Raw genomic sequence first — 13,430 nt, forward strand, 5'->3', positions numbered from 1 at the left:
TAATTTATATATATATATATTTATAAAAAATATTTTAAAAAAGAAATTTAGAGAACGTTTTTACCCAAAGAAAAATAAAAAAAGAAAATTAGAAATTAAAAACAATGTAGGCCGTGGACCGTGAACCGTACGGGGCGAGAGCAGTGAGTCGAGCTGCGGAACGTGAGCTGTGCGCCCGTAGACCATGAACCGTAGTCCATGGACCGTGATCTATGGGCCTGGGGCCTAGAACCCATGCCATGGGTTCTAAGCTAGCTAGATTGGCCCATTTTTATTGGCCCATTTTTATTCTAGCTAGATTGAAATAAAAATAAAAATTTAATTTTTGTAGGACAAATGATAATTATTGGAATCAACATATTTTACTCCGATTCTAAGATCTTGATAGGAATATTAAAAAAAAAAAAAAAACTTTACGAGCCGTTTCCTTCCAGATTTGTGACATTCCAAAAATGTTATATATTTTACATTTAAAAAGACAAATTTATTATCAATTTATTAAGCTATTTGGATTGTAGATTGTTAAGAAGGTTCAAGATTTCTGAAATTCCGAAAATGTTATATATTTTATATTTAAAATGACAAATTTATTACCAATTTATTAAGTCATTTGGATTAGAGATTGTTAAGAACTAATATATCCTTTACGTATTCATGATAATCTAGCATTCCTCTGTCTAAAAATTTATAATAATTTTACTATTTTTCTCAGCATTTTTTTTGCAACTATCTAACTTATGTTGAATAATCATAATTTAAATAAAGTTTTAATAAAAATATATAAAAATTTATTAGGATGTTATAAATCTTTTGTATCGTTGCTGCAGCATACAAGCTAGTAGACATTTGAGTCAACTCAAAATGTCTTTTAGCCTGGAAAAGACAAATCTCACCTACTCGTACAGATAAGATAGAGAGGGCGACGTGCCATGACATTTGGAATATTCAGTTGTCAAATGCACCAGGTGCACCGTGCATGGTGCTGTATCCATCCATGCATAAAAGAGCAAAATATTTTAATTAATAACATTCGAAAAGTCTAACATTAAAAATTAATGATTGATTTAAAATTAATATTAATCATTAAGTATTAAATACGGAGCATGAGTTAAAGAAACAAGACCAGGTGTATGCAATTAATAATTTCCCATTAAATTAAATCGTTGCATTGTGGCATGTAAATCCCTTTCGCATGCATCAGCCCCGTCCCCTCGCCGCGTACGCACACGTATCGTCCCCATGCACACGTCGCGCTTCATGAACCCACGACTCGCCACGTCCCCCACCACCCTTCTCTCTATAAATACCCTCCTCATCCTCACCTTACCACTACCACCACCACCTTTAATTACCTTTGTGTGTTATCCAAACATGGCTATAAACGGAGGGAAAACCCTAGTTCCCTTCCTCCTCATCCTTTCCATCCTTTTCGTGCTCGTGTTGTCGGCGTACGGGAGAGACGAACCGGAGCAGCGCCTCGAGCGATGCCGCTCCGAATGCAGGGAGGAGCAGAGGGGGGAGCAGCAGCGCCGCCGGTGTGAGCAGCTGTGCCAGGAGGAGTACCGCAGAGAGAAAGAGGGCACCGGTAGGGGTGGAGGATCGGCCGTCGACGGAGTCGACAGAGACCCCCAGCAGGAGCTGAGGGAATGCAAAAAGGAGTGCCGGAGCCGGCAGTTCGATCCGCAGGGCCAGCGTCGGTGCGAGCAGCGGTGCGAGGAGCGGTACGGAGAAGAAGGGAGAGGGAGAGGCCAGGAGGGACGGGATCATGAGAGCAGAGATCCTGAGCAGGAGTATGAGGAGTGCCGACAGCAGTGTCAGCAGTACCGGCACGGCCGGCAGCAGCAGGAGCGGTGCGAGAGGCAATGCGAGGAGCGGTACAGAGAGGAAAGAGGCCAAGGCGGGCGTGACGAGAACAGAGATCCTGAGCAGGAGTATGAGGAGTGCAGACAGCAGTGTCGGCAATACCAGCACGGCCGGCGGCAGCAGGAGCGGTGCGAGAGGCAATGCGAGGAGCGGCGCAGAGGAGGAAAAAACGACGAGCAGGAGAGAGACCCGCAGGAGGAGTTGCGGCGGTGCCAGCAGCGATGCCAGCGGGAGCGACGTGGCTGGCAGGAGCAGCAGGAGTGTCGGAGGGGGTGCGAGCGGCAGTACGGAGAGCGGGGAGGCCGAGACGGAGGCATGGTCGTAGAGGTGGTGTAGTGGGCGGGTGGTGGCTCTGAGAGCTCTTCCATGAGCTTGTTGGGTGCGTTCGGAGTTGAATGCCGGAGTCAACTCCTGAAGTTGTAGCTAAGGAGGCTTGGTAAACTAAATAAATAAAATAAAAAGAGCTGCCTTTGCAATAACATGTGGAGCTACCTAGCTTTTGTTTTGGACTTAATAAAAGAGCAAGTGTTTAATTAATTGCTTTTAGAAATGAAAATCTGAATTCAAAATCTGAAACCTAAAGCTTCAGATTATTAAGTGCCTTATTCATGTCGGCATGCAGATTACATGCTGATTATTTATTCATATATATCAAATATCAAAACGCATCAAGCACGTACGTGAAATACACACCCCCCTCTTCAGCAACATGTAGATATTGTATGATCCGTCTCAATCAGATTTGAACGGGTTCGATGAACAAAGAGACGATCCTATCCTTCGTTTCTACCTCTGGTGATCCGAACCCATCCCCATGTATGTAAAAGCAGCGTGTCGTCCGCGGCAAGTTCACGGCGACGGCTGTGAAGCGTTCGTTGCGCGCTCCGTTCAACTTTTTCCAGCAGTCATCGATCAGTTCTTCTATGTGTTCGCGGGCTGTGGCCTCCGCGAGGCCTTCGTGGTGCACGCAGCAATGGATGGATTTCGCGACATCGTCTCGCTGGTGTTCAAACTGAAGCGATAAACAATAGAATAGTTATTTAATATTTAATATTGTTGTGTAAATTGTATCCTAAAACTGACTTGACTTAACTTACTTTGGATGTACTGAGATCATTGTCGAGTCGGAAAAGCATCGATGACCCGTACGTTTTCCTCATCTTCTATAACAAGCTTCTTGCAAATTGATTCTTGGTGCCCTAATTCTTGATGTTCTTCTAGAATCAATTTGAGAATTGCTTAGAAATTATTTCCACAAAATCTTTAATGAGATTCTAAGCAACAAATCATCGCCAACCGTATTATTTTTGCTCCGGACGGAGTGTGCTCGTGGATTCGAGTGGGCGTCGTGAATTCGGCGTGATCAAGACTTCGTGGATTCGAAGTGTGCACGATTTCCAGATAATTATGGAAGATATCTAGTTCTTCTTGAGTCATATCTGGGCCAAGACAATAAGCATAGCATAGAGCAACATGGCCGGCTATAGATATATCCATCCATTTTCCAAATACTCCTTCAGTGTCGGTATGTAGTTTTTGTTGTGCCATTTTGCTTCCACCAAATATGCTTTGCATAGATTCATCCACTGTATCAATTAACCATTTATGCTTTTTTTTAATTTGTTAGAGGGTTTTTGTGAAAGTAATATATGCTATCAATTAATATCAAGCTCTTGATATTATCAAGTTTTAATTCTACTGTTATATCTACTCTTTGATCATTTTTATCCATTAGATTATACCATTCAACCAACCACCTACTCAATTCTAGAGGGCCACTATCATCTTAACCGCATATTCTTTTATCAAACAGCCAAAAACTCGATTGCATAATTCCTATTTTCATACAAGTTCCTAAATTTTTAAGCCTTTTATATAAAACCCCCTGGCCCTGTTGGGGGACTCTAGTATAAAAGTAATGTTTTTTCTCGGTTGTTTAATTGGATGGTCATTGTATTTTCTGCGGAATGTTAAAAACTAACGGTTATACTCTTTGAATTCAAAAAATATTAATTCATCTAAAATTAACCATTCGGCTCCATGTTTACTAACATAATTTGCAATTTTGACAAAAAATAAACTAAATATAATACTTCTAAATTGACCGTATAATACATCAAAACAATAAAAATAGTTTAAAATAAAATTTTAACTTTGTCCGTCTCCATTTTTCAACGATATACTGTTGTATATACGTCTATATATTTTTTTATTGCAACTATATCCTTCGTTGTGTAATAGAGTGCCCTCACTAGAAGTAAATCTTATATGCATATCAAATTTAAATAGTAATTAAACTGCACTAAAGAGATAAAAATCATATAGGTTTTGCATCGAGTATATATAGATTCTACAGAAAGATGTGCTCAGTCGATAATTTTGAAAGAGAACCTAGAAAACCTAGAAAATTATATTAATATAAGAGATAAAATGTTGGGTATTAAGATAGATAAATCAAAGAGGTGAAGCGAAATAAGAGAATAAAAATTCTTTTACCGCTCTTTACAGAAATGGAAGGATATTGAGGCCTTTCTCTTTCATCGTCTCATAAGCTATATCACTTGTTGTGTTGAAGAGCGCTAAGAAACATACTTTCATATACTCGGGCAATTGATTAATATCAAGTGCATTCCATCTATAAAAGCCACAACAAATATATATGAATATCATATATTTTTTAGGTCACAAAAAATATTTAAATTTTTTAGTGAGTTCTTATGCAAAGAACGTATAGTTTTCAAGGTGTCATATGTCCGTACAAAGCAACTTAACTTCAAATGATGTTTGTGCAATTTAATTTACGTATCTTCATGGAAATATGTCTCAATTTGTAGTAGTAAAACTGAGAAAAAAAATTGCATATATGGACCTGTCTACTGCTTTTGTGAGAAGCTCGAGCTCATCGGGGGAGCCATAGACATCATAGACATTATTGACTGCCGCTATGAGAGAGTTAGCCTTTGTTTGCGCTAGCCTAAACATCGAATGCTTCGGCTCGAAAGCGTAACCAACAGACAATAAATAGTTCTCCATTAATCTATCTCTACTGAAGGGAAGCTTCTCCCATAATCCCAGATTGGACCATCATCTAAAATTTTCAAATATTTTTCATCCTAATTAGAAGCTATATTCATATATACTAAAAATGTTATTTTCACGTACATTTGTGCTGCAATGGATAGCATATATATTGAAATTAAATCAATTAGATTATAAATATGTTAAAGTTAGCTTAGTTTGATTGGTTAAGTCGAAATAAGCTTGCTAACCCTTTTAATTTAGTGTAAAGTTTCGAGGGTTTTGTCAAGTTATATAGGTTTGAACAGAGCCATCTTGCACGTATATGCGTGTTGAATATACATCTACCTTGACACATCCTTGAGCTCTCCCTTGTACAAATTTTGAACCACATTGAAGTCCAACTTCGCGAACGCAAGTAGAACAGGCCTCATCTTCTCTTCTTTCTCATATGCATTGATAAACCATCTCGTGTGCAATCTCTCCACGCGCCATTGTAGTGGTTGCTCCAATGCACGGACCACATAATCTCCTAACTTTTCGTTTTCTTTTTTTTTTTTTGAGAATAGGTAGCATGCTATCTGCTTCATTCATTGAACGGATGAATTTGGCTACAGTGGTGAGGCAACGATGGCCTCAAGAAATACAGCAACAGAGGGGGCTAGGAAAAAAAAAAGAAAAAAGAAAAAAAAAGATCAAAGCAGTTCTTTCCACGCAGAAAGCAGAAGCTTGAGCCTCTGAATGGCTAAAACAGGATCGAACTGATGATTATGAAAGATAAGGTTGTTCCTGGCCTTTCAAATTGTCCACCAGCATGCGACCAAATCAGAGAGTCCATTACACCTACCTCGCACCGCAGACTTTCCCATCCACTTATCCCAAACTACCAGTACATCGTCACCCAGTTCGTCCGCATGAATATCCTAACTTTTCGTTTTCATGTGATGAATATAATAAGAAATCATTGAGGTGTTGAATTGTAAAATTCTGAGCCTCAATCAATGTATCTTCTCCTTCCGCTGCCAGATAAGAAGCCTCGTACAAACTCAACAAACTTTTAATTTGATCGCTCAAGTTGGATTTAAAGTTGCCCTTCTCATCTTTAAACCTGTCAAAAATATCTGCAACTAGGGAATAACTAGGGAATATGCATTAAAAAAATACTCTCGCTTGTAGCACATTGACATTTATTTGTTCAGCAGGTAATGTGTAATTACTAATTAGGAACCGAATTAATTATATTATTACCTTGTGAAACTATAAATCCGTGTCCTCTAAGAAGCCTGAATACGAGTGTAATTGCATAGGCATTATCCTTCATCTCCATGCATATGTCATCTAATTTGCTAAATATAGTCCAATGCATATTTTATCTCCTTCTCAAAAGTGATAAGCAATCCCGAGTTGTTGCAATGCATCAATGAGCTCAAGCTTATCATCAACAACCACTGTTTCCTCATTTATCATACGCGCCACTTCCTCCTTCAACTCGTCCAATCTCTTTGCGTCTCGCTCCTACGTTACAAATTGTGGAGCGCCCCATCATTTGCAAATTTAATTAATTTCACGAAAAGAAAGGATACGAGTAATTGACTTCTTTTTCTTTTGTTTTTATCTAACAATAAATGGTACAGCGGAGACTTTGGGAGTAGAAGATGAGTGGTTGCTAGCCCTACACCTCAAATGGAGTTGTACATAATCTCACAACTTCATCACCCAGGGCCAATTTTTTCTTCACCTGCATTATCACTTTCTATTTTTTTAATACTAATTTTTTTTTTTAAAAAAAAACCCCTTCAAGAGAAGGATTGCAATCCTTGAATTAAAATTTACGATCTTACATCCTTTTTTGGGCTTATCAACTTAGCATTTCTTAGAACCTTAGACTGCATGCACTAGTTAGAAAGAAGAAATGAGAGCGATTGAGTTTCAAACATATTTAGGAAGTTTCTTTTTTTCTTTTTTTTTCTTTTTTTTGAGAGAGATAGGTAGCACGCTACCTACTTCGTTTATTTCATTTAGAAATAAACTTAGCTAGAAATGTGAATCAACTAGATTCGAATTTGGGTCCCGGATACCAACCACCAAATCCTTTGCCACTTGCTCTAGAAACGGTCAGTAATATTTATGAAGTTTCTAACTTTGGGTACTCCCTTAGAATAAGGGGTGTAACATGAGCCGTGCCAGGCTGGTAGGTACCAGACGTTCTTGACCAAAACGGGCCACAAGGTGGCCCGGCCTAGAGTGAAATTTGCGCCAGCCCCATCGGGCCCACCTTTGGTCGGACTTTGGTCCAACACAACCAACCGACCTAACCGGGTTAGGCCGTGCCAGGCGTTGGGCTAGTCCATTTTAGTATAATTTCAATTTTTATTTTTTAATTTTATTTTTAAAAAAAGTTCAATTGATTTTATTAAATATATGCCGTTTTTTATTAAATAAATAAGTTTAAAATGACTTTTTTTTAAAAAAAAAAAATTAAAATTTGCATAGTTTAAATTGTTTACGAAGAAGAATAAAAAAATCCTACAAAATTCTATTAAATTAGTCTTGAACGAGAACGTCTGATATATAACAGTCACATCATATTATCTATATCCAACCAATCACATTTCTCCTTGGAAAGAAAAGTACAACTTTTTTTTTTAAAAAAAAAAACCATGATAGACTGGGTGACCCACAGAAGAGCTACTTGATTGGTTACGAAAGCCACATCAGCAATACAACTACTGTATTTCAGACTATTTTGTCTTGGACTGGGCCTTTTCGGGTCTCAACAACCTTGTAGCCCAGTACGGCCCGCACTTGGATGCGGGCCAGGCCGTGCCGGGCCGCGGTCGTGCCGGGCTTCGTACGGTGTACAAAGAGAAAATGTGAATGACAATTTACCTACACTGATATTTAGGATATATGAAAATTAGATAATTTTACATCCTTATATTTTTGCAGAAGCTACACACTTTTCAAAAATTATTTTACATCCTTATATTATTAAATAAATCATTGAATTGGTTAGAAACAATCTATAAGTTTTAGCGTCCCTACTCATATGCATGATAAAATTGAACAGTAGTAATAACAAATGAAGCAAGAGAAAGAAATAACCGAGAAAAAGAAAGAGAGGATGAGTCTATGACCTCACAGAATCGAAAGAGTATAGTTACGTATGTAGCCTGTACGTAGCAACTAAAAGATTGAACTTCGTTAGAAATAATCAAGAAAGAGAAACACAAAGTGTACAACTAAAGGGTTTGCACTTTCTGCAACTCTTTATCCAAAAATTATAGGGTAATTTACTAACTCCTTTTTTATTTTTAATTTTGAAAACGGTATTAAGACTTATGGAGAGAATGTGGCTTTTAGATTAAAATTACCTGTAATATTATAATTTAAAGTAGGTTCTAGATCTAGCATTGGCTTATAATCTGCCGACCGGCGCATGGCGCAGGGCCGCAGGCACGCACACCTCTGCATTGAGGAAATGACAAGCCATCGATCGGGGATAGGACAGTCGGGAGCCCCTGTCGGAGCCTCCGGTCCGGAGAGGCGAGCACGATGGATGGTGCAGGGGATGGTGATGCAAGGTGGAGGGCCATTTTGATGGATTGTGTTTGCTTAATCGTTCTCTCTCTCTCTCTCTCTCTCTCTCTCTCTCTCTCTCTCTCTCTNTTTCAAAGACCTAACATTTTATTAATAGTATTGGATTTTATAAGAATATATATTTTGATATATAGTAAGGCCTATGTGACATCTCCTACTTTCTTTACAGCTTTAATCATGAAAATGGTAAACATACTATTTTGTCTTGTCTTATAATTTATATAAAAAAAAATATCACTCTGCTATCCTAGTTAATTTTATAACTTTATGGCAAAATAAATAAAACCACAAAAGTTAAATGCAATTTTTTGAAACCAAAATGGCAAAATAAAAATAAGTGTTAAATCGAAGAAAAATAAATAAAAATTTATCGTCTATAAATAAATATATTATCTTAAAAATTAATTATTATTATAAAATTTCCACACCTGCTACAATTTGCAATATTGTTCACCGTTAACGAATAAAGGGAAATGCTAAATTTATAACCGAAAAAGAATTAAAATCCTACAATCCTTCGCCCTAAAATTGACCCTTTTAATTTTTGGCATTAGGATAAAATGAAAATGTAAGAACCCTGGTTAGATCTGCAAATTTATTTCTATAAAGTATACCAATTGATAGTTAGGTCACATCAAGAAAATAAATCAGCCAAGCAACCAATCTATCTGTAGAAATACATGAATTGACAATTAGGTCATATCAAGAAAATAGATCCGACTAGACTAATTAAGTCATGAACCAATGGAAGCTGGCCAAACAACCCATGAGAATTTTGGACGCACCTATTATAATGTAAGATTGCCAAATCTATCAATAGAATACATGAATTGGCAATTGGGTCCCTAGTTAGTTAATTTGCGAATTATTCGCGAATTATTCGCGAATTTTTGAGAAAACGAATTAAACGGCCGTATCCGTATTTTTTTCAAAAAATTCGAAAAAAATCTCAATTTTTTGAGAAAAAATAATTATTCGTGAATTATTCGCGATTCGCGAATAATTCGGCCAAAAAAAGGGCCCTTGGGCCCGTGCCCGCGCCCGCTGTCGCGCTAGCGCGCTGGCACCAGCCTGGCAGCCTCACGCGCATGCGCACTCTCGCGCGCGAGCTCACGCCTGGGCTCGCGGGTCGCGGGCCTCGCAGGTCGCTCGCGTTTGCGGGCCTTGGAGCTCGCCCAAACAGAAAAAAAGAAAAAAATTCCAAACCTCGCCCAAAAAAAAAAAACCCCCTTTTCTAAATGTTTGCCCTCCTCTCCCCTAAATAAAAAAAAAATCACTCAATCAAAAATATTTAGTTCCTTATGGACTATTTTAATCTCTTATTTGCTTAATTATTTATTTATTTTGAGCATAATATAGTTTGCTATTTTTTTACTTAATTAGCTTAATTTTGTAGCTCTTTATTCTTATATTCTTAAAAAATATGAGTATTTATGCTAATTGCATAAGTCTTGCGAGAAAAGAAAACTTAATTTAATAGCCGAATTTTTTATCCCGAATTTTTAATTAGTGAACGTATAATATTCGTATAAATCACGTATCCGAATAATTGGCGAATCCTTTTTTTAGCTGTATTTTTCAACGAATTTAAAAGTTAGAAAACGAATTTTATCTGAATTATATCCGTACCGAATTTTTGCCAAATCCGAATTAACTAACTATGATTGGGTCACATCAAAAATATGGATCCTATAGACAAATTAAGCCACGAACTAATGGAAGGTTGCCAAATATTTGATAAGAATTTTGGACGCGTAAACCGACTCTAAAATATATATGAAAAATAAATTTATGTTGTATAAAAAATTATTTAAATAAAAAAAAGGCTTGATATATGGTTGGTATCTGAGATCCAAGTTCGAATCCTAGTTGATTCATATTTCCAGCTAAGTTTATTTCTAAATGAAATAAACGAAGTGGGAAGCATGCTACCTATCTCTAAAAAAAAATATATTTTATATTATATTTTATTTTATAGTTCTAATTATCAGATATTCTATCAATTATCTAATATATTGTATGGTGTATGAAGCATAAATATACATCGGGTGCAAGCAAAAATTTTTTCTCTTTCTCTTTTGAAATTATGAGTACACCCTATAAACATTCTTTAACCGGGTATATATGTGTACATATATCACATACTTAAAAAAACTTTAATAAAAATTTTAAAATATAATTTATTAAATATAATTTAAATTATTATACTTTTTAGATCATATATATTTAATTAAATTTCGATATTAGAATATCAGTCATCTAATATAAGTTGCGGTGTATCCAGTGTTAATGTACCACATGCATGCAATAGTTTTTTTCTTTCAACAATCAAGTTTAATAAGATAAAGACATCCTAAACCTTTTCGGATATTTGAAATAAGTCTTCAACTTTAACTTTTTAGTTAAAAATTTATTTATAAAATAGCTACCAAATTAAACTAGTAAGTTGATTAAATTTTTTAAATAAATTTATTAGAATAATTTATTATAATTTTAATATATTATGTCTATATAATTTACTTTAATTCAATTTATAATATATTATGCCTATATAATGTACTTTAATTCAATTTATGTCAACTTCGAAATAACTTTTTGATAGAATAATTTATTCCGAATTATTTCTCAATAATAAAAATAATTAGATGTTACTGAAATATTTTATTTCGACAAAAATTGGTCTTGTTTGGGGAATAATATTATCTCCGCTTTATTTTTGAACCAAACGTGGCATAAGATTATAAGTGCGAAATATACACATCCCTTTTAGATTGCATGGCGAGCATTCGTGTTTGGAAAAGAAGCCAAGAAACGTCGATATTGAAGTGGGAGAGAACCACACGTAATTCCCTTATTAGTGCTATAAAATTATTCGTCGAGAAAAATTTTACACAGCAGCTCGCGAGGAGTAGCAAACAAGAAGTTTTTCAGCACCGAATGATTTTTTTTTTTTTTAGAAATAGGTAGCATGCTATTCGCTTCGTTTATTTCATTTGAAAATAAACTTAGCTGGAAATGTGAATTAATTAGGATTCGAACTTGAGTCTCGGGTACCAACCAACAAGTCCTTTGCAACTTGCTCTAGGGACGGTCGGTCACCAAATAAAATTTTAGCGCAGCATGGCACTAGTGCTGTAGCACCCATGCCGGCTCCATCGTGCCTGGCCTATCTCCTTAGGCCCGATGATCAGATGTGGCCTTGCGCAAAACGGGCCTCGGCCGTAGCGGGCCGAAGAGAGGCCCGTGTCCCACACGGCACGACTCGCTTGGGCCGTGCCAGCTGGGCACGCACGGCACGAACCCCCTGTGGCCCAAGGCAACTTGCAGTTGCAGACCATGGAAGGAGTGGTTTTTTATCCAATGGACCAAAATTGTTTGGTTTATTAGACTAAAAATCTACTCTTTTTTTAAAAATAAATAAATAAATGTATGTATATTTTTTAAAAAAAATTAAAATTTGTTATTTTAAAATTTTTTAAAATTTTGAATTAAAAATATTAATTTAAATTAAAAATAATATATTATTCTTTTAATTTTATATTTTTTTTAAAAAAAAATTTAAAATAAAAATTTAAAGGACCGGCCCGGAGAACGACCCCGCCCCTACCTAATGTGCCCTAGTCGTACAGCTGGACAAAAAATGCATAATGCCCTCTCAACTACACAATAGTTTGAACCAACCTTTTAGTTATAACTTGAATTCAAAATTAAAATTTTAAATCTAATATGAATTTAAATTTTATTTTTTTTTTTTGTCTGAATTTAAAGATAAATCCCAAACTTAAATTTTAAATTTAAAGCAAAGTCAAAATCTAAATTTAAAATTTAAAATTTAAAATGTAAATTTAAAAATCTGATTTTATATTTAAATTGATATTTGATTCCGTATCAAAAACTTAAATTTGAAATGTAAATTTAGATTCAGACTAGAATTTGAATTTTAAATTAAATTCGAAATCTACATTTAAATTTAATTTTTATTTTGATTTTAAATTCTGATCAAAAAATTAAAATTTAAAATTTAAAATTTGAAGCCAAAATTAAATTTGTAGAGTTAAATTATGAAAAATTTATCCCTTTTCGTCCAATTGACTGCTGAAGTGACTGTTTACCTGGCAGGATCGGTTTTTATAATTAGAGAAATGTTACTTTTAGGGATGCAAATGGATCCGGGTTGGTGGAGCTCCGCCGCGATCCGTCCCGAATGGGGTGGTAAGTGGGAACAAAAAATATAAAAAAATATAACCCGCCCCGAATCCGCCCCGATCCGCCAAGTAAATGAAGCGGGAGGTGGGAGACTCTTTTCTTCCTTCAATCCGCCCCGATCCGTCAAAAATCCGGCTCCTGCCCCGATCCGCCCCGAATGGAGCGGTAAGTGGGAGCCAAAAATAAAATGAAAAGTAACCCGCCCCGAATTCGCCCCGCCCCGATAAGAAATAGAGCGGGAGGTGGGGGAACTCTCCCGCCCCCGGATCCGCCCCGTTTGCATCCCTAGTTACTTCTACAACTTACAAACCTAGGTGAACTGTTTTATCACTTTTAATAGGTAACACTGACGATCGCCCGGCCCGGCACGGCCCTGCATGGATTTGCAAGTGGGCCGGGCTCCCTTTAATTTTTCTATTTTGTTTTTGGTTATAAGTTTTGAAAATATAAAAGGTGAAAATTAGTTTTAATAACTGATAGTTGGTCCAAACAAATTAAAAGTTATAAAAATAAAAATATTATAATAAAACTTATTTACAAACTTTTAAAATTTCTAGAAATTTTAAAAGTTTTGGAAAATAATTTTGTTCATTGGACCAAAACGCATCTCCCAAGGTCTACCATTGGCCCAGGCTCGCTTTGTGCCAAGCCGCGCCGTGCCGTGCCGATGGGCTTGAAGGAAGCGGCCGAGCACGGCCGGAAGTAGCGGGCCAGGCCGGCCAGGCATACTACAACATTTCTTT

The 13,430-nt window shown here is 36.4% G+C and overlaps 3 protein-coding genes across 3 annotated transcripts; 1 reads left to right on the forward strand and 2 right to left on the reverse strand.

Moving 5' to 3' along the window:
* Positions 1,349 to 2,377, forward strand: LOC109718758 (vicilin-like antimicrobial peptides 2-2). Its single transcript, XM_020245163.1, has one exon. It carries the CDS (start codon positions 1,372 to 1,374, stop codon positions 2,197 to 2,199), a length of 828 nt encoding a protein of 275 aa, XP_020100752.1. The 5' UTR covers positions 1,349 to 1,371; the 3' UTR covers positions 2,200 to 2,377.
* LOC109718474 (gamma-terpinene synthase, chloroplastic-like) lies at positions 2,600 to 3,023 on the reverse strand. The gene is made up of 2 exons (XM_020244731.1): positions 2,961 to 3,023; positions 2,600 to 2,875 (listed from the first exon to the last, which is right to left on the reverse strand). Exons 1-2 carry the CDS (start codon positions 3,021 to 3,023, stop codon positions 2,600 to 2,602), a joined length of 339 nt encoding a protein of 112 aa, XP_020100320.1.
* On the reverse strand, positions 4,366 to 8,477 carry LOC109718475 (alpha-terpineol synthase, chloroplastic-like). The gene is made up of 5 exons (XM_020244732.1): positions 8,348 to 8,477; positions 5,810 to 6,008; positions 5,230 to 5,361; positions 4,733 to 4,837; positions 4,366 to 4,498 (listed from the first exon to the last, which is right to left on the reverse strand). Exons 1-5 carry the CDS (start codon positions 8,475 to 8,477, stop codon positions 4,366 to 4,368), a joined length of 699 nt encoding a protein of 232 aa, XP_020100321.1.

Source organism: Ananas comosus, linkage group 12 (genome assembly GCF_001540865.1).
Source record: "Ananas comosus cultivar F153 linkage group 12, ASM154086v1, whole genome shotgun sequence".
NCBI classification, from domain to species: domain Eukaryota; kingdom Viridiplantae; phylum Streptophyta; class Magnoliopsida; order Poales; family Bromeliaceae; genus Ananas; species Ananas comosus.

Excerpts from the sequence above, each read along its gene's own strand:
- LOC109718758 (XM_020245163.1), top strand. The coding sequence starts at position 1,372 with ATGGCTATAAACGGAGGGAAAACCCTAGTTCCCTTCCTCCTCATCCTT.
- LOC109718474 (XM_020244731.1), bottom strand. The coding sequence starts at position 3,023 with ATGAGGAAAACGTACGGGTCATCGATGCTTTTCCGACTCGACAATGAT. Across the intron at positions 2,876-2,960 it reads ATGATCTCAGTACATCCAAA|TTTGAACACCAGCGAGACGA; the intron begins GTAAGTTAAGTC and ends TTATCGCTTCAG.
- LOC109718475 (XM_020244732.1), bottom strand. The coding sequence starts at position 8,477 with ATGGCCCTCCACCTTGCATCACCATCCCCTGCACCATCCATCGTGCTC. Across the intron at positions 4,838-5,229 it reads GAGCTCAAGGATGTGTCAAG|GCTAGCGCAAACAAAGGCTA; the intron begins GTAGATGTATAT and ends TTCGATGTTTAG. Across the intron at positions 4,499-4,732 it reads CTCACAAAAGCAGTAGACAG|ATGGAATGCACTTGATATTA; the intron begins GTCCATATATGC and ends TGGCTTTTATAG.